Genomic DNA, 25807 nt, shown 5'->3' with positions numbered 1-25807 from the left:
CTCTCTGGACCGCAGGCCAACGCTCTAACAGCTGAGCCAAGCCGGCCAGGGCTAAGCGAAGTTTTAAAAGGGGTAAAGGTAGGGGAGAGCAGATGATAGGCAGCGATTCTTATTTAAATAGCTGGAGACACATAAGCACTTGTCAGAGACTTGTTTGAGAGCCAGAGGAGAATATGGTCATAGATGCCAAGGAAGTAGGGAGTTTAATAAAAATTTAGTAATTTAGAAAAAGCGAAATTTAAGCTTTTGGAAGACTAGTAAAATACAAATTTTCTGGAAGGCTAATCCGATAAATGGAGAAAAGGCACAAATAGACAAGGGAGGGAATGGGGAAGATGACACTGAGCCAGTCAAGATTGAAAAGATAATATAGTGAATAATTTTATGCCAATAAAATTGAAAATCTGGATAAAATGGAAAATGTTCTAGAAAATGTGACTGAATGAAAAAGAAATAGAAAACTCAGTTCTATAGATATTAAACAGAGCATTTAGTTTTAAGTATTTCATCAAAGAAAACATCAGGCCCAAATGATTTTATACTCAAGTTCTTATCAAACTTTCAAGGAACAGATAATTTCAATAATATACAAAATCTATCAGAGGAAAAAAAAAAGAGTATTCTTCAGTTCATTCAAGGCCACTATACTCTTGATATGAAAATCACTCAGGGGAAGTAAAAATAAAGTTACATACCAATCTCGGATGTACTCTTAAGTGTAAAAATCCTAGCAAAAATGTCGAGACAGAATCTAGCAGTATATACAAAGTGATTGTGACAAAGCTGGATCTAGTCAGGAATTCAAGGGTGATTACATGTTAGCAACCCATTAATATAACCCGCTGTATTGTCAGATGAAGAAAAGATGCTCAATATCATTAGTCATTAAGGAATGCAAACGAAACAACAACGAGAGACTACTTCATATCCACTAGGATGGCTATGATAAAAAAGATGAAAAATAATACATTTTAGCAAAGGATGTGGAGAAATTAGAGCCCCTGTCTTTTGATGGTGGTGATGAAAAATGGTGCAGTCACTTTGGAAAATAGTTTGGTAGTTCCTCAAAAAGTTTAACATAGTTACCGTATGACCCAGCAATTTCACTCCTAGGTACACACCCATGAAAATGGAAAACTTATTTCCCCGAAGAAACTTGTGCAGGAATGTTTACAGCAGCATTACATATAGTAGCCGGAAAGTGGAAACCACCCAAATGTTCACACAGCTGATGAATGAGTGAACAAGATGCAGCCCATTCATACAGTGGACTGTCATCTGACGATGAAAAGGAATGAAGAACTGATGCTGCCGCAGATTAGATGAACCTTGAAAATGTGCTAAGTGAGAGAAGCCACTCCATTTATATGAAATGTCCAGAATAGGAAAATCCACCGAGACGAGGGAGATTGGTGGTCGCCAGTGACCTGGAGAGGAGAAAAGGGGGAGTGGCAGCGTGAGTGGGGGTTTCTTTCTGAGGTGATGGAAATGTTCCGGAACGCGACAGTGGTGATAGCTATACAGTTCTATGACTGCACTAAAAACACTGAATTGTCAAGATAAAAGGTGTATGATATGTGAATTATATCTTACTAAAGCTGTTATTAAAAATAGGAAGTCTGACCATGCTAAGTATGATTGAAAGTGTGGAACAAAAAGAACTCATATACGGTGGTGAGAACATGAAATGTTGGCGGCACTGCCCTGTAAGGTTGGACATTTGATTTATGAACCATCAGTTCAACTCCTTAGCATCTGCCCTGGGAACTCACAGATACGCACCAGCAGACACGAGCGGGCGTGTTCACAGCATGGCTCATGGAGGAAAAATCTCGAAAAGTTCAAATGCCCATTAGCAGTGAACGATATTGATGTATTCACACCACTGAATATTCTAAAGCAGTGAAAATGAAGGAAGCACCTAAGATTCTTAGAAACAGCACATTTCAGGAAATGACATAGGGTGTGATTATGTTTATAGAAAGCTAAAAAAATATTAAGACTAAATAATATGTTAGCAGTACTTATACACATAATTTTTAAGCAAGGCAATAAATAAAATTTAAGACAGTGGTTCATTCTTAGAAAGAGTGGAGATGGGGTGGGCAGGAGGCAGTGCTGGCGTTTGCAAAGCTAGATACTAAGTGGTACGGTCATCTTAGGAGGGCCCTCTATCCTGTTTTATAGATGCACAAGATAGGTTCTTTTGTATGTGCCAATTTGTGTATAATTTAAACATTTACAAATAAAAAGTCTTTGCAGTGTTGAAAGCAGCAGTGTAGAAAGCAGCAGTGTACCCCGGTCTTGGAGACATGTCAAGAAGAAACGTGCTTCCCCAGTAAAGAATCTGAGGCAAATGGTTATTTTCAAGGGTTCAAAGTGGGAGCATGAGCAAGAAAGTAACTAGAATTGGCTGCAAAGATGATTTTGATAGCTCACTTTTCTAGTAGCCTGACCCTCCAGTTTTGTAAACTCAGCTATAATAAAGTAACAGCTATCTTAAAGTAACAGCTATCTTGTTTCCACTTGGTCGACAAAAAATGTAGCCATTCCTCAGACCTCAACGTTATGCAGCTAGTTCACCTCCACGATCTCAGTATATCTTCTTCTTTTTTTTAATCCTTACCTGAGGATATTCTCTATTTGTCTTCAGATAGAGTGGGAGGAAGAGAGAGAGAGAAACATCGATGTGAGAGGGACCCATTGACTGGTTGCCTCCCACATGACCCCGACCAGGGCCAGGGACGAACTGCAGGTATGTGCCCTTGACCAGAATCGAACCTGCAACTCATAGGTCCGCGGACCAATGCTCTAACCACTTAGCCAAACCGGCCAGGGCACCAGTCTGTGTTCCCTTGATCACTCTTGCCTTACCTCTTATTTTCCCGGTGCCCTCACGCATAAAGAGCCCGTCTTTGTCCTTGCAGTGCTTACTCACCACTCTCTGATCCCTTCCATCTTGAACTCCACCAGTCCTGTGTTGCTGAACCTCAATCCTATTTCATTTGTATTGTTCACTTTATCTGCATGTTGTAAAATAAGGCCCAGGAAAGTGAAACAATTTGCCTGTGGTCACACCACCCAGGTTTGTTCAACTTCAAAGCTTGTGCTCTTAACCACCATGCTCCATGCTTACCGCTTGGCAGTAGGTGTGAGACTAGGCAATCAGAGCAATCTGAGTTACTGAGAAAGCTGGAGTAGGTTTGAGGGTCTGGGTGACGGCAAATTCACCTGCACAGCAACAAAACTAACTGAAGGCCTTATGTTTGCAGACTGACTAGGGGATAGGTCATGTTTTACATGGGCATCATACTCACTGTTGTCAACATGTTGACTTATTTTTCAGTGAGTTGGTATGGTAATTCCTTCTCCATGTGGATGATCCTGGTCAAGCAGACAAGCTCTAGGCCATTTTCAGTTGGGAAGATCGAATGGCTAACTCTCAGGAATGTCCTCTCAGCACCTGCTGCAAACTTCCAATTATCCAGGAGGGGAAACAGGACTTCTGTTAGTATTGAGATTACTGCTTTCTACGGGACTGCCTATGATTTCAGTAAAGCAACTTCCTGTAATACATTATTTCATTACAAATAAGCCAAGAAGTAGAAAAATTTCAAAAATAGTACGTAAAGTAGTAATGTGATTTATGAGATGGTGAATGATGACATCTAACTCCTAAATTCAAAGCTTATTTTAATTATTAATTTAATAATTTAATTTAATATTAATTTATTACTTGACCAGTAATACAATTAATATCATTTGATCACTGGACAATGTCAACATTTTCTGATGTCTGAAGTCACATATTTGAAATAGATCTTTTATCTGCTTCCTAAAAGTACTATACCCACAAAGGTGCCAGTCATGTAAAGATATTAGGTATATTTAAAATGTATATTGTGTATGTTAAAATTTGTTAAATACAATAGTCATTTTCCTTTACCATTTGTCAAATCATGCAACATTAGATTTTGGTGTAAAGCATAACAGTAGCAAAGACATAAAGACATTATAGAGGTAGAGATTCTTAAAAAAATTAATTGACCTCATTTACATTTGGTCTTTGATGATAAATTCCTTTTTGCACATCAGAGAATGGTTGCTTCTTCCCTAGAGCAAAGTAAAGTTTTTTTCCTCCCTCACTCTCTTAAAGTTTGTGTTTCTGCCCAAATAATAAATGAGTTTCAGTTTCTGTGGCCTCTGCTTCAGAGAGCTTCTCTGAGGGTGAGCTTTTGAAATATGATTAGATCTTAATTCTTTAACTAGTTCCATAAGCTTCTTTCACAGTTTGCTTTCTTATTCAGTGAGTGGGGTGGAAATTCATGTAAATCTTATGTGATCATTTCTGGGTGTTTGCCATGTAAATATATATGTTGCAATGGTGAGAAAATTTGTCCTTGTGAATTACAGTAAGAGCAGAAAACCAACTGTTCTGTGTTATTGTTGTTTTTTAGCTTATCTGCCATTAAATACACATTATTTCAGTCCACAGTATTGATCACAGTTATTAACTCTGTGTGGACACAATACACTGATTTGGCACATTGAGAAATAGGGCCAATCTTATTCCGGAATATGGGAGCTTTTTCTGAGAAAGGATCCATCGATATTTGTCGATTACAGATACTCAGTAAATAGTGATATTGATAATGATGCTGCAGCCCTTGTCCCAAACTGTCCAGTATCTTCCTTCTGTAGTAGAGGACGTGCCTTCTCCATTGGATTCCTACAGAATAAGTGGGCAGGGACAGAACACCAAACACGTGGAGCTCCTATGACTAGATCCGGGTTCCGGGTAACACAACTGTATAAAATGACTCAGTGGATTTTCCAGAGATGAATTAAAACTGAGAGTCACTAAATACGGAGCACTGACATTTACAGCTGTGTTGCTGTTTACGTTAGTTTGCTGAGATTTATATATGATGGAAGAGAAGAATTATTTAAAGCACCCTTTGTCATAATGATCATATCACACTGAGAACTTATCCCTGACTCAAGGAAGATTCAAAAGTCCGAGGTTCAACATCAGAAACTTTATCTTACATCTGTCCCCTCACTTGGCACATAAAGCTAGGATCCGAGCCAGGTATCCCAAAGTCTCACCCTCACTCTTAATAGTGATAGGCCAGTAAAGGGTACAAATCTCAGGTCATAAATTCAGATGTGTTTCTTTTACTATAATCTCAATTTCTGTTTTGAGTCACCATTTGGCTGCATGGCAAAAATGTGATACTTAGCCTGTTACCTCAGACGTCAGTCTCTCCCCCTCCTCCCCCGGAGAGCAGCAAGCTCAGGGCCCTCAGGCTGTGTGGGTGAGACGTGGGGCCTGTGGTCCTGAGCACCAGCTGCCCCCAGCATCTGCGGAGACTTCGGTTGTCCCCACTGGTCTTTGCTAGTCCGTTGACAAAGGTCACTTCTCTGTGACCCCTCCTTCCTCTTGGAAGCCCCTGAGACCATGCATTCTCTCCGCTCTTCTCAGATGCCAGAGGGAATTGTCAGGGAGAGGTGTGTGTGCCCAGGGAATGGGGTGCAGCAGACCTGCTCGTTAAGCCACACACACCACACAGCCCGTTTCTGCCTGTGGCTCCAGTACGCACGCCCGTGTGGTTGAGCACGCTGGTCACACTGCCCCGTGTTGCCCTGGGTGTGCGCACAGGTGCTCTGCCCTTGCCCAGCCCTGCCTGCGCTCCGCCACCCTCCCCGCCTCGGGCACACAGGCTCGGCCCAGCGTGGAGCAAGAATTGTCTTCTCGGGAACAGGCTCGCAGATAAACATGTCTCCTTCGCTTCACACTACGTCTCATTCCCCCAAGCTGAGAACTCTCTAGTCTGGAGGTGGGGAGGAAGTGGGGGAAGCAGGCAGAGCACAACCCACTGTGAGTGGTCTGCCCTGAGTCCCAGCAGCCCGCGTTACAGCAAAAGACAAAGATGCCTCCTTTTCCCTGGGTGCTTTGTCTGCAGCATCCTTTCTGTGAGGGAGTGAGAGCAGAGTGCCCAGCTGGGGAGGGTTGAGGAAGGGACCACATCATCAGGGGAAGACGTCAGAAACACCTTGCTACACGTAAACACAGTACACGTAAAAGCACTAAAATGTCAACATTGTAACTCTGGATAATAAATTATAGGAAAAATATATACTATTTTTCTGCACTACGCATGTATATACTTTTTAAAAGCAGGTTTATTTAGGTATAGTTTACGTGTTATAAAATTATTCTATTTAAGAGTACTATTTAATGAGGTTTGGTGGGTTTTTTGTTGTTGTTAAGCCTCACCTGAGAATATTTTTTCATTGATTTTTAGATAGAATGGAAGGGAAGGAGGGAGGGAGAGAGAAACATTGATGTGAGAGAGACACATGGATTGATTGCCTCCCGCAGGACCCCAACCAGGGCCGGGGATTGAACCTCAAACCCAAGCACGTGCCCTTGACCAGGAATCGAACCTGAGACCCTTCGGTCCATGAGCTAATGCTCCAACCCCTGAGCCAAACTGGCCAGGGTAGTTTAACGGGTTTTTAATAAATTTATAGAATACACTCTGTATTTACTTTTACAATAAAAAATTGAGTGTTATAAAAATTGCCTCTTGTTACAGCAATGGGAAGGTCATTGGTGAGTTAAATGGAAGGAACGGGGTCAAATTCAGGCCATAGTAAAGGATGGGTAGTCACCACACTGCTGAGTAAGTGTTTCTCGAACTGATGAGTAAGTGAAAGTGGGTCAGTGAGCACAGGTGGCCTTCCCAGGACGCGGCTGTGCAGGAAGGAGAGAGCGCAGGGCCGGGACACCGTGCTCCTCCCCTTTGGTACCCTGGTTCCTTTCACTGGAACTTCCTCCTTTTTCCATTAGCTGACTCCTATTCATTTCTAGCTGATAGCCTTGGCAAGTCAGCTTTTCTGTCTCTGTTTCACTCTTTGTAAATGAGGATAATCGTGCCTATCTCAGGGTTTTAAGAGGGCTGGATCTGTTAATATGTGTAAAGTACTTAAGGAATGTGTGTTAGTGAGAAAAATAAATATTAGTTGTTTTGTTGCTATCATCATGATCATCATCATCATTTTCATCATCATCATTATCCTCTAATATTCATCTCCTTACAGAAGTCTCTGATGTGAGGCATCTCATAGTTTTCCCTAATAACACCCTTTGCATAGCTCTTGCATGACGCTTATGCTGTATTTCATTCATTCACTGACCTGTCTCCTCCCAGCTTCATTAAATCTTTACCTCTGTAAACATACAGTGCCCAACACAGAGGAGGCACTCAAAGCAAATGTTTGTGAAACAATCACAGGGATATATGGATCAGGATTTCGGGGAGGGCTGTGTGTGTGTGTGTGTGTGTGTGTGTGTGTGTGTGTGTGTGTGTGAAACTAGCCTTTTTGTAATCACATGGAAAGGAGTCGGTGTAGAAGAAAATATCAGTGATGTGAAAGGAAGGGAGACTGGGGAGAACTGATGGTGTAATAAGGCTTTTGATGGTGGTGAGAGGCAGAAGTCGTGTTTTGGTGGAAGAACATCTCTCCTAACCAGTTATCATGGTGTGTTTTCTGACAGACTCTGTGCAGCTGATTTTATTTCTTCCTTAGACATGTGATAGAATTCACTAGTGAAAGCACTTGGGGCTGAATATAGGAGAGAAAGATACATATAGGGATATAGGACTCTTTCAGTTTTCTATTTCTTCTTGACTTACTTTTGGTAATTTGTATCATCGAAGAGATTTATGTATTTTGTCTAAATTGCCAAAAAATTTTGGCAGTATTCATAATATTTTCTTATTGCCTTATTAATGTCTGTAGGATCTGATAGTGGTATCCTCTCTCTTATTTCCTGATATTGGTCATTTATATCTTCTCTCTGTTTATTTTTTTAACAGAGGTTTATTGATTTTATTGATCTCTTAAAGAAATAACTTTTGGTTTCATTGGTTTTTCTGTTTTCTGTTTCATTGATTTCTATTGTTATATTTTCTTTCTTCTGCTTACTTTTAAAAAAAAATTGCTATCTCCAACTTCTTCAGGGAAACCTTATATCACATTTTAGAATTTCTTCTTTGCTAATAAAATAATTCAAAGCTAAAAATTTCCTCCAAGCGCTAAGGGAAATTTTTATCCACAAATACTATACTTCAATTTTCATTAATTTAAATATATTATTGTCCTTGTGATTCTTCTTTGACTCATGGAAATTAGGTATATATTTTTTCCCAAATATTTTGGGATTATCAGATATATTTCTATTATGAATTTCTAATTTAATTTTTTTGTGGTCAGAGAATATACTCTCTATGATTTCAGTTCCTTTAAAATTTACTGAAATTTGTTGTATGGCCCAGAATATGGTCTCTCCTGATTAATGGTCAAGTTACTTGACTGCATTTTTCAGATCATCTATGTTATCACTGATTCTCTATCTACTTTTTCTATCAATTCCTGAGAGAGAAGGGTTGAAATCTTCTCTATTATAATTTGTGGACTTGCCTATTTCTCCTTACAGTTCTGTCATTCTTTGCCTTGTGTATTTTGAAGCTCTTGAAATTAGGTATATATACATTAAGATTATTATATCATTTTTATGAATTAAATTTTTATTATTATGAAATATCCCTCTTTTTTTTTTTTTTGCTACTCTTCTTTGTTCTTAAATCTACTTTGATATTAGCATAGCTACTTCACTTTTCTTGATTACTGTTGGCATGATACATCTTTCTTCACCCTTTTAATTTTATTTTGTTTAATACTTAATGTGTTTATCTTGGAAATACCAAGTAGTTACACCTTCTTTTAAATCCAGGTTGACAATCCTTGTCATTGAGATAGAATTTTAAAACCATTTATATTTAATATAATTATTGATATTGTTGGTTTTAATCTATTATTTCCCTATTTGTTTTCTATTTGTCCCATATTTTCTTTGTGCCTTTTTCCTCTTTTAATACCTTGTATTGGATTCATTGAGTACTTCTTAATATTCCATTTTATTTACTATTAGCTTATTAGACATATCACTTTATTGTTTTTATGATATGCGTCTTTATTACAGTATGCCTTCACATATTATTATACCATTTTACATGAAATGTCAGGTATACTTTAATAACAGCATACCTCTCTTTCCCTATTCCTATCTTGTTCTACATATATTATAAACCCCACAATATACTTTTATTACTTTTGCTCTTAACAGCAAATTTTCTTTCAAAGAAATTTTAAAATGAGGAAAAAAGCTAATTTATATTTACACACATATTGTCTGTGGTCCAGTGCTTTTTATTTCTTTGAGTTGGTCCAGGCTTCCATTTGATATCATTTTCCATCTGCCTGAATAGCTTCCTTTAACTTTTTATGTACTGTGTGCCTGCTAGTGAAACATTCTCTTGGATTTTTGTTTGAATATATCTGTATTTCATCTTCGGTTTTGAAGGATATCTTCACTAAATATGCAATTCTAGATTGACAGATTTTTTTTTTCTTTCAGCATTTTGAAGATTTATTGTTATCTTCTGGCTAGCATAGTTTCAGATGAAAATCCTTAGTCATTCTTATCTTTTTAATGTGCCTGTTTTTTACTGGCTGCTTTTAAGATTTTATCTTTATTTCTGTTCTTGCAATTTGATTATGAATTATCTTAATGTCGCTTTCTTTGTGTTTATCTTTTTTGTTCATTGATCTTCTTTGCTTGTAGGTCTATAGTTTTCTTCATACCAGAGATTTTTTTACCATTGTGTCTTCACATATTTTTCAAAACCTTTCTTCATTTGGTATGCAGTTACACATATGTTAGATAATTTGATAGTCTTGTAGATTACTAAAACTATTCATTATATTCATGCAGTCTTTTGTCTCTCTGGCAGTCCTTTGGATATTTAAAATGCTTTTTCTTCATATGCATTGATCTTTTCTTGTATAGGGCTGAATCTGTTGTTAACCCGTCCAGTGAAATTTTCCTTTCATATAATATATTATTATGCTCTAGGCTATTTAGTTTCTTTTTTTATAATATCTTCTGTTTCTCTCCTCATTATGTTCATGTTTTTAATTAAATATTTTGGTGTGTTTTTAATGGCTATTTTAAAGTCTGTCTACCATCTGTCATTTCTAGGTCTAACTCTAGTGACTGATTTTTCTTCTGTTTATGGCTCACATATTCCTGCTTTTTCTTATGTCTGGTTATCTTTTCTCAGATGCTGGACATTATAAAATGTATGTTGAATGATGGATTATCTTCACTTCTTTTTAAAAAATTGGACTTTGTTTGGAGGCAGTTAAGTTACTTGTAGATAACCAGTTTGGTCCATTTGAGGCTTGTTTTTAAACCTTGTTAGAGCAGATTTAAAGTTGACTTTACTCTGAGGCTTGTGTAACCTCATAATTAAAGGGCTACCTCCTTGGATGTTCTGTGACAGTGGTTCTCAACCTGTGGGTCGTGACTCCTTTGGGGGTCGAACGACCCTTTCACAGTGGTTGCCTAAGACATAACAGTAGCAAAATTACAGTTATGAAGTAGCAACGAAAGTAATTTTATGGTTGGGGGTCACCACAACATGAGGAACTGTACTAAAGGGTCGCGGCATTAGGAAGGTTGAGAACCACTGTTCTATGAGGACTCTCCATTCTGACTGATCAGAACTCAAACACCTCTGAGCCTTGGGAATTGTTATCTTAAAGCTCAGCAGTCACTTTTTACTTGGTCTTACAGAACTTAACCCCACACATGCACCGCGAGGTATTAGCAACAGACTCAAAGGAGCCCATGTGGCTCTGTGGACTGCGTGCTCCTCCTCTCTAGTGGGCTGCCCCGAGAAGTTCCAGCCCCCCAGCCTTCCCAGACTCCAGCCTTAGTCTCCTGCAGCCACAGTGCTGCAGCGCTGCGCTGTTCCCCGCCCGCGTGTGCAGACCCAGCATGCGCCTCTAGGGAGACGTGCTTGTTGGCCTTACCGCATTCGTTTCCCTTCTCCCCACGGGGTCACCATCCTGGGCGTCTTGTTTCCCAGCTTTCTAAAAGGTTTTCTATATTTTGTCGATTTTCTAGCTGTTTGCTGTAGCTGTGGTCCAAGTGGAAATCATGTTTTCTATTTATGCTGCACAACTCTGTGCCTTTATTTTGAGGTAATACGTAGAGATTTTCAAGTTTGAAAGTTCTGTATGCATTCTAAATTTGAAGAATTACATTAAATCTAAGTATTTATTATGAATTCTCTGAATACTTATGTTGAGAGGGTAGTTAGTACCCAGTTATATACTAACATCTGACACCATGACTGTGTTCACGGACTTGAAGAAGCTTCAGATGGTGCCCACAAAGCTTTGAGTGGAAGACACTGCATAATAATCTGAGCTCTGTGCTATGTTTAAAGAATTTGGGAAGCATTCTTTTTTTTAACAAATCCTGTTTATTCCCAAACGTATGCTGTTATGTTTTAAGGAAATTGTCTTTATGCAATCTGAGCTTGCCTTAAACATTAGTATTCTAAAGGAGTCTCCTAATTTTCTTCCCCCCAAATCACCTTCCTGGAAATCATGAATGTGTGAATTTCACCGTTAGTGATGGGAAATGGAAAGCAAGGGAATGAAGGACTTTTGAATTATGACGTAATGCGAAGCACCCTGAAGAAAAGGGTAGCATATTAGGATGATTAACAGCCGCTGACGCCTTTGTGAAAACGGTGGGAATTGCACAGAGAAAGTGGACCAACTCGGGGCTTCCTATCAAGAGAGAGGCCCTGGAGAAGCAGAGGGGACCTGAGTGTGCAGAGGAGGGTGGGGGGTGTGGCCAAGCACGCGTGGGAGTGATGAGGTTGAAACAACAGCAACGACAAAACAATGTGCTTACTTCAAAGTTACGATTTCTTCCTCCTCTGTTTTTCTATACCTGTCCCGGCTGTGCTGTAGATGATCATTTGAAAGCTGTGTCTTTCTATAGTAATGATAGCTATGAAAATAAGGCTTGGGTTCAGATAGCTAACCCTAACTTAACTTATAGATGGAAATTAAATTAAATGTAAGCCAATACCATCCTGAGAATGAAATTATTTAAAAATGTTTTGGGGAGGGTTTGCATGATAAATTAGCTATAAATTTTCAGCCATGCTCACCTAGAGCTTTTTAGATTTATTTGTGAAGTTCAGAAATTGAAGCAGCTGGGACAGGTTCATATACATAGTAAAAGCCTTGAAGGTTGATAAACTAATTTTATTTCTTCAATTCAAGAAATTATGCAATTTCTCATTATTCTTTAGAGTATTGATTCTGCTCTATTTAGCTGTTGCAAGGTCTAGGATTTTTATATACCGTCATCTGGTCTCACTTGAAGTTCAGTATTGGTAATTTCACGTGGTCCGCGTGCTTCCAGGAATCCAGGGACTCATACGACCTTCCTCAGCCCCTTCCCACCCTCCCAGATGACTGGTCGCATTCCTGCGTCACACCTCATGGCCCCAATCTCTCCTGCCATCTCCATGCTAAGCTGATGAACCTTCCCTTCTCCTGCACGGGAAGGTGGAATTAATCAGAGGTTCCCACCCCCGTTGCTGGGGTGGTTTACCTGTACTTCCCAGCAAAAGCCACCTCCTCCCCTGCGCCCTGGATCCCACGCCCTCTTCGTTCCTCAAGGACATGTCTCCAGTACATCTCTGGCATCATCTACTTTCCCTCTGCAGACAGATCTTTCCCACCAGCCCACATGCTGTTAGTGCTCTCATCTCGCTAAAAAAACAAAGCAAGTCAGCCCTTTCTGTGCCCATTTCCCCTGCAGCGTCCAGCCTATTTCTCTCCTTCCCTTTGTAACAGAACCCTGAACAGATTGTTTGCATCTGCTCCAATTTCCGTCCTCTCTTGAGCTCCCTCTACACTAGCTTTCCTCTTTGCCACTACACCGAAGTTGCTTGTATCCAAATCGCCAGTGTCCGCCACATGCTGAAGCCGTTGGTCGTTTCTCAGTCCTCCCTGTGCATGACCTTGTAGCACTGGGCACAGTTGAATAGTCCTTGAAACCTTTTCTTTAAGTGGCTTCAGGATTCCACACTATTCTGACGACTTAGCTCTCTGGCCATTGTTTGCGTTCCTTCCCATCTCCAGCTGCTGACATTTGCGGGCCCAGGGCTCGGTGCACTTGTACCTCCTCTGTTGCTGTACACACTCCATGCCTTGAGATCTCATCCACTAGCAAGTGCTGTATGCCAGTTGTATACCGGTGATGTCTGAATGTGTACTTCCAACCGAGACTGTCCCCGGACTCCAGACGCAATATCCAAATGTGCGCTTCCACACCGCGTGTCCAGGAGGCATCTCCAAGCTTCATGTGCCCAAAACTGACCTCGGTCTGCCCCGAAACCTGTCCCACCCAGAGTTTGATGTAAGGTACTGATGACACCCCCTTCTTCTAGTCTTGGGACAACAGTCCTGAAGCCATCCTTGCTTCAGCATATCCAATTGTTTCTGCCTGCAGATCCTCCTCAGACCCTGACTGCTTCCCCCACCTCCTCTGCGACCGTCCTGGATGATTTGTGGGGACTGTCATCTCAGTTCTCTGCACGGCCCCGAACAAGAGCTGGGGCGACCTCCTAAATACTTCTGTTAAGTCTTGTCACTCCTGTACTGAGAGCTCTTCACTGACTCCTCAGTTCCCTCATTAAAAACACATTCCTCACAATGGCTGCAGTGACACGCAGGGCCTGGCCCCTCGTTCTCTCTCAGACCGCGGTGACACGCAGGGCCTGGCCCCTCGTTCTCTCTCAGACCGCGGTGACACGCAGGGCCTGGCCCCTGGTTCTCTCTCAGACCGCGGTGACACGCAGGGCCTGGCCCCTGGTTCTCTCTCAGACCGCGGTGACACGCAGGGCCTGGTCCCTCGTTCTCTCTCAGACCGCGGTGACCCCTCGTTCTCTCTCAGACCGCGGTGACACGCAGGGCCTGGCCCCTGGTTCTCTCTCAGACGGCGGTGACACGCAGGACCTGGCCCCTCGTTCTCTCTCAGACCGCGGTGACACGCAGGGCCTGGCCCCTGGTTCTCTCTCAGACCGCGGCAGGGCCTGGCCCCTGGTTCTCTCTCAGACGGCGGTGACACGCAGGGCCTGGCCCCTGGTTCTCTCTCAGACGGCGGTGACACGCAGGGCCTGGCCCCTCGTTCTCTCTCAGGCCTCGTCTGTTCAGGGGGGATGCTCACTGATCCCATCGCACTGGCCACCTCACCGTGCCTGGAGCACGCCGGGTGCCTCTGTCCCAGGGCCTTTGTACTGGCTCCCTCCGCCTGGAGTGCTCTTTCCCTAGAGCACACCATGGCTCCCTCATCTGCTTCAGGTCTTTGCTCACATACCACCTTTTCAGTGAGGCCTTCCCTAACTTCCATGTTTTAGAAATTGTGAACTACCCCCCATCTTCCATCACTTCTCATCTCTCTTTGCTGCTTTATCCTCTCCACGGCTCTTGTACCACTTAACATTATTACTTGTATAAGTTATTTTGTTTGCTCTCTAGGTTGGAAGTTCTGTAAAGGTAGGGAGAGACTGTCATCTGTTCTGTCACTGCTGTGGTCCCAGACGCGCGAACGGATGAATGGATCGGGTAGTTAGCTGAGTGTGTGGGGTTCTGGGCGGGCTGGCCAGCCGCCGGAAGACTAACTGCAGCTGAGACACAGCCTGTCTTGCACCAACCAGTATCTCGGACTCTGACGTTTTTAGGGAAAAGTAACTTAATCTTCATGACACTATAATTTTTATATTTCCTAGTGAGTGTTTTTAAACCACTTAGAATAGTGCCTGGCACATGGTAAGAGCTCTGTGTTTATTAAATAAGCAATAAATACTTTATCAAACACTTTGTGATTTAAAAAACATGGGCAGAATGTGAACCAGGACAAATAAACCTCAAGAGGCTGAGAGTGGGCTTAATTCGATTAATTGTAGAGCTAGAACCGAGTCTGATGGCTTACTAGGAAAAATAGCAGTTGTCACCTGCTCTGTCTATTCTGGAAGAAGCAGAACTGCCCAGTGTACTCAGTGGGATTATAGGTACAGAGAGATTTATGAAATAAACTCTGAAGAACTGCTTTTGAACCTGAGTCCATAAACCACATGTTGTTGCCTTGGTCAGCTTGGTTCTCTAAGGAAGCACCATAAACTGGTGCTTCTCAAGAACAGGGGTCTGTTCCTGACAGGCGTGGAGGCTGGAGGTCACCGATCGGTGCCAGCAGGACAAGAGCCCTCCTCCTGCTGGGACTGCCGACTCTCGTACCCTCACTCGGCAGAAAGATGGCCGAGCCTCCGCAGCTTCTCGGAAGGGCACTAATCCCAGTCATGAGGCCTCCACCCCATGGCCTGATTACCTCCAGAGGCCTCACCTCCAGATCTCATACATTAGGACTAGGATTTCAACATGCGTGTTGAGTTATTCCATGTTCGCCCCTATCCCCACCCTGGTTTGCTCTCTGGAGAAAAGAGACAAGAGAGGGGACCCAGTGCAGCTGAGAGCAAACATGAGAATAGAAGTGTGCAGGTCGATATCCCCAACGCCTAGGCGCCCTCTGAACGCGCCAGCAGCTGATCTGTGCGGCCAGGCGTCTCCGGGCACAGTGCTCCGAGGAGAATGCCCCGTCAGGACGGGCATGGGAGCGTCCAGGCCCCTTTGTGGCACCCTGTGAGGACGTGCACCCACCCCCTGCCTACCCATTTCAGTGGGCCTCACTTGAAGTAAGGAAGACACCGAAGATTACCAGACAATTGAGAAAAGTATCCAAAGTGAAAAACAGATCAAACCAGGCTGGCAAAGCAAGTAAATAAAAGGAACTTAGAAAAAACACAGTCTAGAGAGCAGAAAAAAGTGCAGTGTGTGTGTGTGTGTGTGTGTGTAGGTATAGACATATAGACAGGTACAGGTGACATCAGTAACCTCAGGAGAAATAGGGACTTTGACAGGCACTATGCGATATGCTCTAGCTGGTAAGGCACCCAGCTCCACTGTGTGGGGTTGAGTCCTGGCTCTAGCACTTCCTGGCTGTGTGATGCTGGGCAAGTTCTTACCCTCTCTGTGCCTGATTTTCCCCATCTGTGGAAAGGGGAGTGATGATGCTGTTCAGAAAGCAAAAATACTCTTGGAAATTACAGGTAGTATGGATGGCAGAATTTTTTAAAAATCCAATAGAAAGTTTAAAATTAAAAGTTGAGAAATCTCTACAAAGATCAAAAAGACAAAGAAATGGAAAAGAGAATAAGAAAAAGAGATGCTAGACCTGAGCAGACCAACAAGCAGCGCTGCAGAGGGAGCTGTATAGACAGACAGCAATGAGAGACCAGGGAGAAAGAGAGGCAGTGATGAGCGCGGTGACCAGAACCTCCCTAGAACCTCCTTTGAAGGACGCAAGCTCAGGTTGAAGGGCCTACTCCATGCCTGCACAGCGGAGGGGAGGAGGCCCGGCCTAGGGCACGTCTCTGTGATCCTTCAGACTCTCAGGATAAAGGGAGGGTCCCAAGGCTCCCAGAGAAAAAAGCAGGTCACATACAAAAGATCGGAACCGTGTGGAAAGGCCACCCTTCCTCCAGGACATTAAAAAGGTTGGATTTAGATATATTTGTCACTTCAAAAAATAGTTCTTATGTATTAGGCAGAGTGGGGGCTCAAGTCTGCTCAGTGAACTCAAACATCTCCTATCTGCCTCTGTCCAGGAGCCTCTATTTCTTTCCTCTTTAAACTAAGAGAAAGAGTGTTCAGTTCCTCCTGCTGCAGCTCCCCCCGCGTTCTTGTCCTCCTCCTTTGTTTCCTCTCCCCTTCCCTACTTTACCTTCCGAGCCCTCACACTTGTGCTGTCTATTTCTGTCTCCCGCTCCCTTTCTCTGCCTCTCCACAGAAGTCTGTGTTTGTCTAATAATTGGCAGGAGAGATCTTTTTTTTCTCTCTTGCTTTTTGCTTTTTAAGTGATGAATAGTTGGCGTTCGATCAAAGACAAGCCCTGTGGTTTTCTGGCTGCTCCAGAGGGCGGTGCAGCTGGCAGCCAGCCCAGCTGCCTGGTGATAGGCATGTGCAAGAGATACCAAGCTCCCAGGTCACTGTGTGTGCTCACGTCCGTGTGTCTTTCAGGCCAACAGCAGACTGAAGCAGATCGAAAAGGAGTACACTCAGAAGCTTGCCAAGTCTTCTCAGGTAAGAACGTCGGAAGAAAAAAAGCAAAACCCAATCAAACAAGAAAGGAACCTATGCATAAAAGCATTTGCACTTTAGAGTTAAACGTCATTTTCTCTAGTTTCTCATGGATTAGTATCATGTTTTTGATGGGTATATGGGTAAAGAATATATGCTTTAATATTTTTTATTAAAAATGTTTAAATTGAACCATGTGAACACACACTCACATGTGGTAAAACCAGCCTGTGCACTCGAACAAGCCCAGGCCGAAGCAGATTCCACGCGGGCGGGAGACGCGCCCGCATCTGTGGTGTGAGCGTTTGACAGCATCTCCGCTCTCTGCAGTGTCCCTGCCTGCTGCACCTGGAGACAGCTCAGCAGCAGGACTCGATGTGGCGAATATCTGCTTCGAGTCAGCAGCCCAACTGGTGGCTCCTTTTGGAAAAAAAGAATAATTATAAGTCCCTACAGTCATATCTTGCTGTATGTTGTTACTATTGTAGTTTTCGTATAAAAAAGCCAATAATTGAATACTTGTCTCTACTTGACATGATGCTTAGAGTACTTTTTCTGCACGAATTACTATAATACCATCTTATAGTGTCATCTAGGGAATCCCAAGCATTCCTTAGTCGGAAGAATAATTCTAACCAAATAAATACTAATTTTCATTTTACAGATGGATAGATTAACCCATTTAATTTTATGACATCATAACTCATGACTTTGTAACTCAACTTCTCTGAATAGTTTTGCATGTATACAGGGATACGTGGTAGTAAACTGAATTTATGTACCATTTTATGAATTACCACACAGTGGTAATAACGGCAGCACGACAACAGCATGGTAATAAAATCAAGAATTTTATGGGGCACTAGTCATATTGACTCATGTCATCTTCATTCATAGTAGCTCTGACGTTAAGAATTATTATTGGCTCCATTTCTTGAGCTGAGGAAGCTAAGGCTCAGAAACGTGAGGCCACGTAATTAACAAATGACTAAGCCAGGACCCGGCCTGGATCTGACTTGGGAATGGAAGCTCTCAACCTTGACGGCCCCAGCCTGGCCCATCCCGCACATTTTCTGTATCGCAAAACTGCTGACAATGATCATGAAAGTTCTTAGATTCTACAGTTATTTCAGAAATGTGCATGTATCATGTCATCTACATCCCATTAGGAAATCGAAAAGTCTTCATGCGAAGGGTCATATGTGCTTACTTGACAAGATGATGACTGTCTTGACTGCCCTTATTCCAGACCTTCCTTGAGGAAGGAATGTCCTTTTCTTTTAATCCTCACCTGAGGATATTTTTACATTAATCTTCAGATAGAGCTGGAGGGAGAGAGGGAGGGAGGGAGAGAGAGAGAGAAACATTGACGTGAGAGAGACACATCGACTGGTTGCCTCCCGCACAACCCCAACCGGGCCAGGGACAAACCACAACCGAAGTATGTGCCCTTGGCTGGAATCGAACCCGGGACTCTTTGGTCCGTGGGTGATGCTCTTACTGCTGAGCCATACTGGCCAGGGAAGGAATATCCTTTTTAATCCACTGAGAAAAATTCTTATAATCAGAAATCTTATTACTCCAAAAGTTAAAGTTTAAACTAAAGCACAAAACCCGCCCAGCTGGCATGCCCTCACATCCTGCTTATTTTGCTGTATGTTAAATGGGGAGGCAGACCGAAAGTGAGATAGAAGATAGCTAACAAAACGCTTACATAGTGAGAGTGTAAGCAGGAGTGTTGAGTTCACCCAGAGGAATGTGTGCAGAAGCCCATCAGTTCCGTGGGAGCGCCTGCGCCCTGAGGGCAGCGGACCTGAGCTTGAATCCCAGCCCTGCCACTCGCGTGGCCGTGAGCGAGTTACCTGCCCCCTCTGGAATTCACTTTCCTCATCTGTGAGCTGGAGGAGCAGCGCTGACCTCAGAGGACAGTTTTAAGTATTAAGTAACACAAAACTAAAAAAGTGCTTAGTACGGAGCCGAGGACCTACTAGAGGATCGACTCACTGTTAGCTCTTACAGTAGGAGTATTAAAACTGCAAGAGAGCCTGGCCGGTGTGGCTCAGTGGTTGAGCATTGACCCCTGCACCAAGAGGTCACCGTGTTCGATTCCCGGTCAGGGCACATGCCCAGGTTGTGAGCCCGCTCCCCAGTGGGGGGCATGCAGGAGGCAGCCAATCGATGTTCTTTCTCATCGATATTTCTCTCTCTCCTTCTCACTTCCTCTCTCTCTAACATCAGTAAAGGAAAAAAAATTTTTTTTAAACTGCAAGAGAAAGGAAAGGAGGGAACAAAGAAGGAACATGGTATGGAAAGAGCAAAAAATTATTTATTTGTAATTTATTTTAGAGTGGTAAGCATTGCTAAAAATTTCCCAAAATTTGGAGAGGTAAAGGGTTGCTGAATCTTTTCCCAAGTAAAGACAAAAAGAAGGAGGAGGAAAAACCAACTAGTGACAACTGTTCTGTCCTATAAAGGACAGTGCCCCACCAAAAAGAGAAAACCTTAGAAAGGGTCTAATGACATCGTAAAACATGTCCATCCTTCTCATGAAAGGTCAGGCGACACCTTTCCATCGACAGTGTTCATTTGCCCTCCTTTAAATACGAGAGACGTCAGTTGACAGTTCAGTCTGTTCGGGACAGATGATTTAAAAATAAACATTATGAAACAGAACTGTGGATTGACCTTTCTGTTTTCCAGTTTTACTTTACTGGGTTCTGTAATCAATATCTCACTGAGGAGAATGCAGGAGCAAAGTTGCTTAACTGTTTAAGTTTATAGAAATCTCTCTACAAAAAAAAGGAAGTAAGAAGATGAATGTATTAGTAATGAATGCGTTGGTACCCAGGAGGATCATCGGTTAAATTTGGAAAATATTTTAAATATTTTGCTCCCTTAAAGGAAGTTACTTAATCTTGAAGATTTTACCAAGCGTTTAAGACCTAATAGACCATGTACACCAAACCCTTGGCATACCCAGGACTGTGCCCCTCTGGGATTCACAACGATCCCCAGGATGGCAGTGTTCCCATCATCTCTGGGCACGCTCCCAACTTTCATTCTGTCAGAGTCACACATTTATTCTTTTTATCTTAATATTACATATTAACCATGCCTTTTCCATTTTAATGCAGTTTTCCCCACTGAACTGACTTACTTGGTAGCCATTTGTCAAAAAAGATATTGCCCTCTATAGGGCTGTCGGTGGTTGTGGAGAAGACTAAGGCCAGATGCCAACAGCCCCCCAGGGTCTGGCATCCCGCTGCCCCACACTAGCTCCCAACACCTGCTGCGGATTAGTGCCCGGTCCCGGTCCCCGTGTCCCCCACACCCCAGCCTTCCTGTCACTCTCCACAGTGACCACCCAGACTGCAAAAGGTGTCAAGGACCCCCTCTTCCACTTATTTTATGAGGATCTTCTATGTTCACTGAACCCTCCCAAGTAGGCCTTGTCTTGTCTACCATGTCTTAAAGAAGAGCTTTATAAAAATCTCCAACTGTACTATGATCTGAAAAACAGTTAAGTGAGTTAAAGTTAAATCTTCACCTCTGTTTAGAATCCTGTTATTTTTAAGACCTAATAAGACCACTAACATTTGCGTAAAGTATTAATTGTTTAACAAGAATTATCAACTACTATAGCATTCACGGGATAGGCTGCTTACAATGTCAGCCCCAAAGAGATCTCCTTTTGCGCTCCAAAATATTAATTTTTAATATTCATATGGAAATGTTCTAACCCACTTCCTTCTCTGAAACTAATACAGGGTAAACATTTAGTTGAATGGTGGCATTTTGTTCTATGGTTTTAAATTTTGACTCAACCAAAACTGGTGGGTTTGATTATGATTGTATAGATTCGTTTTCATTTTTCTCAGAAAGTTTTTATATTATTATTCTATGAAAGGCTAGATTATCTCAATATACTATTTCAGGTGTTATTTTAAAAAATTTACTATGACTGTAATTCTGCTACTTATACATTTATTGGGTGCCGGTTATAGGCACTGAGCTAAGGTGGAAAAAGTCTCTTCTCTTGTACTCTGTGTCTACAACCAAGTGAATTTTGTTCCTTACCTAAAGCATAGTAATCTAGTTAGCATGATTACTTCTCAATCTAAAGTCAAGCTCACATCAATTTTTAAAAATTATCTATATTTTAGTCACGTCTTTATCTCCATCTTATCGATCAGTCTGTCAGCCAATATATCTGTTCATCCCCCCAAGGTGTTTCACCCGAAATGTTTTGACACTCTCCCTGTGTCATCTTCGTAAGTTTTTAAATCGACTTTCCAAAGGTAATCTCATTATTTCCCCCAAAGAATCTCATATTCCCCCAAGAATGTGTAAGTCTCATTTTCCACACAAAGGCAAGCTTTCCTTCGAACATCCTGGGCGTTCTGGAAGTTCCTTCCAAAACTACATTTCTTTCTTTCTGACGCACTCTGGTCCTACATCTTCTGAAAATGAGAAGTCCCTCTTTCATGCCCTTGTGGTCATTTGAAGAACCCCCAGATAGTTTTATCTTCAGTCCATCATAAAGCTGATCTAACTCTTACTGTTTTTTAAAGAAATGAAATTACCTTGTCCTTTAAAAATGCAGTGCATGATTGTGGTGATGGATACATGAACTTATACATGTGATAAAATTGCATGGAACTAACGCACACATGCATTGCACACACATGAACACATTCCAGAATTAAACTCACCACTGCTACAGAGTCGCAGCTTACTCAACTTGAAACGCTGCAATAGTCATTGAAAGAGAAAGTTATTTTTGCTATTTGGCCCTGTGTTCTTATAAAATACCAATCCCAAGTTTCATGTTGGGCCAAGGAAATCTGGCTCTTTCTTATCGCTGGCTCCTCTCGCTCGGTGCCTGTGAGTGAGTTGATTATGCTGTGCCTCAGGTTTTGACATTTACTATAAAAATTCAGCCTTCCCTGTTTCATAGACGTGCTATGAGAATTCATGGAACTGATGCCAGAATGGAAACATTTCATCAAAACTCGAAAACCAGATGAAACATCTTCATTCTCAGTAAAGGAAGAACTCCACTCACAGCAGAAGGTTCGAGTTTGCATCAGAAAATATGATCATACTGCTGCTATGCAGTTTGTAATTTATTTCACAATTTTTTTGTTGTTGTTCTTGTTAATCCTCACCCAAGGATATTTTTCTATTGATTTTTTTCCAGAGAGAGTGGGAAGGAGGAAGGGAGGGAGGGAGGGAGAGAGAGAGAGAGAGAAATATCGATGTGAGAGAAACACATTGACGGGTTGCCTTCCATATGACCCCAACTGGGGCCAGGGATCAAACCTGCAACCCAGGTATGTGCCCTTGACCAGAATCAAACCTGCAACCCTTCGGTCAATGGGCTGACGCTCTAACCACTGAGCCAAACTAGCCAGGGCCACAATGGTCTTAATATTTGATTATTTACAAATTCTAAATGTTAAACCTTGTTACAGTAAGTTAGCTCCCTTCTAAAAACATAAATACTCCATATTTTACTGTAAATATGCTATTATTTCTCTCAGTACTTAACAACTAATATTTCTGTAGGACTTGGCTTCCGGGCGACTCCAGACATTTTCTATTTATTGCCTTATGATGCTGTAATCTAGTTTTTCCGTCTAGTAATCACTGGAAAATCTGAGTTCTAAGGAAGATAACTAACTCGCCCAGTGTTTCTCATCAACCACCCTCCTCCCGTAGAACCAACAGAATTATGTTCTAACCCAGGACTATGGCTCTTTCTCTTATTAGAAGAAACCACCATTTCCTGCTTTTGAAAAGTCATCACTGTTGAATCTGGAAGGAAGCAGACACATGTGAACCAGAGGAGGAGCAGGGCTCGAGTGAGCCCGCTGAACCCCAGGCCCCCTGCAGAGGGTCGCTTTGAGGACTGGAGGGACCCGGTCATTGCAGGAGCCCTCCGGGAGTCACTGAAGTGACACAATCTGGACCAAAATAAACTTCCATGGATATATTAGCACTTAGGAAGAAAGCAATGAATTCGGAGCTGTGTCACCATAAACCACTCTTCAGTCCCAAACCCCGTTCAAAGTAGGCTAGGTGGCGGAACCAGTGAGTGCAGCCATTGATCTGACGGTGTTCAAATCCTGCCTGTCTCCTTGGTTGTCATTTTCAGCAGCATAAAACATGTGACCTCTTTCCGTGCCTATTTCTCCGTTAGTAGAAGGCGGGTGATAACGTTTGCCTCCATAGGAGCTTAAAGTGCGCCTAGCAAGCGCACAGACATTAGTGAACACTCAGAAACCTCTGTGTGGAATTAGGTAATTAGGAAGGATGAACTCTGTTCGTTATTTTCTTTGGTTATTACAGTTCAAAGTCATAGGAAAGGCAGAAGAGCTTTTTTCATTCTAATAAGTATATTTCTCAGTAAAATAAAATCTGCGTTTCATATTTTCGAGATCACAGATGTTCTTTCTGTTGATGAGTAAATATTGTGGAATGTTATTGTGGAAATGTCTTCCAAATATATTTGGTTCAGCACTCGCAGTTTTATTGCCGTCTTTCATTGGGTGGAATTTCATGCATTATGGTGTGCGATACGTTCATTGGAAATGCTTGGTTTGTGGAAGAGAGTGTTGCAGGCTGTTCTGCTGCTAAGCATGGACACGTGTGAAGTAGGTGCGCCCGCGGAGGAGCGCGAGGTCACAGCATGCCGTTTTCATTTCAGACCATCGCGGAGCTGCAGACAGCCATCTCCTCCCTGAAGGAAGAGAGCAGCCGGCAGCAGCTCGCCGCAGAACGGCGGCTGCAGGACGTTACACAGAAGTTTGAAGATGAGAAGAAGCAGCTGATTAGAGATAATGACCGAGCAATCAAGGTAATCGGAAGGCTTCAGTAACCCGTGGTACCAGCTGCTCCGACGTAATTAAAAGGAGGGCTGAGCTCCCGGCAGTGGGCGATGAAGGCAGGTATCTGGCGCTCACACAGCCTGCAGTAATTCCATTCACTGGCCTCTGCCTTTGATGTATCCAGTGACTCAGGCCGCGTCCCTCTCAGAGATCACATGCCAACATGAAAAGCCATTTTTGGCAAGCCCCGTCCATTCACATTGAGCAAATATTTGAAAACTGCCCGGTCCTCTTTCTTGAGAACCACTTTGGAACCGTCTCTTGAAACTGGGATGACTCTTTCAGCCCAGGACTGCTGGCTAATAAATCCAGAAGTCAGCTTCCAATTTACATCCTATTCTTTGCCCACATCCTTTCATTATGTATTTGTGTAATGAGAAATAACCTGTCTGAGGTTTGGAATGCCAACCATTTGATGTGCTTCGACTCAGCACAGGGGAACGTGTGGCTGCTGAGAGCCCGGCTGTGTCCAAGTGGCTTCAGGGTCACACCTTACGCAGCAGCAGAAAGTCCCCTGGGCCTGGCTTTGGTGCTAGGCAGCTAGATCTCCAGGTGGGTTTTTCGTGGCTTCACAGCAGTGAATGTAAGTGTCTACTTCATGTCGTGTTTCATGTGCGAGGATAGGCATCTGGAAATGCTTATAAATAAGATTTAAAAGAGAACAAAAATTTTTGAAGAATTCCCAGGAAAAGATGATTTTCCAGTGACTTGACTTGTCAGGGCGAATGCCTGAGGCGTGTAGAGAGCCCTACAGTGGGAGGAAACCCCAGGGGCACTCGGGCTTGGCCACCGCCCCTTTCTGCCTGCTCACCTGCTTTCCGGCCAGTGCAGGCCTCCCAGTGACTTAGGGAAACGTGGTGTCAATGTGAGTTGCTTTCTTATGTATATACCCTTTAAGCCTAGGAAACACTGAATAGAGTAAAAACCTTAAGACATGGACAAAATCTTGGAGACCATTACCTCCAGCCTCCTCACTGTAGAAAAAAGGACTTGTGTTATTTTGTTGTTAATGATATTTTCCCTATATATTTCCATCTGTGAGCTTTTTCTTTTCCCCTACATGTGATACGAGACAGAAAAGATATTTTCTTTCCTACTCTGGTAATTTAAAGAAATATTTTATGCTCTTCTTATTTATAAATGCACAGGAAGTACTCATTGACCTGTATAACTGCTTTGCTTCACATGAGCTGAGTTGAATACTTTGTTTAAATTCTCTTAGCTATATATAAATCTTTCATTTCAAGTGAATTTTTTTTCCAGTGATTTACCAAATACCAAGTAGTAGGCAATTTCCAAATTTTAAATAAATAATTGAATCTAAATATAAGCAAAAAGGGAAAAGATGCCCTGGCTGGGTGGCTCAGTTGGTTGGAGGTGGCAGGTTCAATTCCTGCTCAGGGCACATACCCAGATTGTGGGTTCAATCCCCGGTTGGGGCACCTGCAGGAAGCAACCGATGCATATGTCCCTCTTACATCCCCCCCCCCCCACCTCTCCCCTTCCCCCTCTCTCTCCCTTCCTTCCTGCCACTCTCTCTAAAAAACAATGGGGAAAATATCCTTGGGTGAGGATTAACAACAACAACAGAAAGCAGCAACTGTGCCCATAATTCTTTGGAACAGAATTTCGGGCAGGGCTGGGCTGGGTGGTTCTTCTGCTCAGTGTGTATCATGGCCGGGCCCCCTGTGGGGTTGCATTCCACTGGAAGCTTGACCGGGCTGCACCGTGCACGGTGGCTCCAGGCACTCGCCAGTGGCCTCGCTGTCTGAGTAGTC

General features: G+C 42.7%; 1 protein-coding gene across 5 annotated transcripts in view; it reads left to right on the top strand.

Annotated features, from left to right (window-relative positions):
- Positions 1-25807, top strand: part of CEP112 (centrosomal protein 112) — a 341295-nt gene that overhangs the window by 236656 nt on the left and 78832 nt on the right. For all 5 annotated transcript variants that reach the window (XM_036269316.1, XM_036269315.1, XM_036269313.1 and 2 more), the window contains 2 exons: positions 17080-17142; positions 23849-23998. In XM_036269316.1, coding sequence (XP_036125209.1) covers positions 17080-17142; positions 23849-23998 — 213 coding nt within the window. The remainder of the gene's footprint in view (positions 1-17079; positions 17143-23848; positions 23999-25807) is intronic.

This window comes from Molossus molossus, unplaced genomic scaffold, assembly GCF_014108415.1.
Source record: "Molossus molossus isolate mMolMol1 unplaced genomic scaffold, mMolMol1.p scaffold_m16_p_19, whole genome shotgun sequence".
In the NCBI taxonomy this organism is placed as follows: Eukaryota; Metazoa; Chordata; class Mammalia; order Chiroptera; family Molossidae; genus Molossus; species Molossus molossus.
This window is presented reverse-complemented; position numbering and strand designations above follow the sequence as displayed.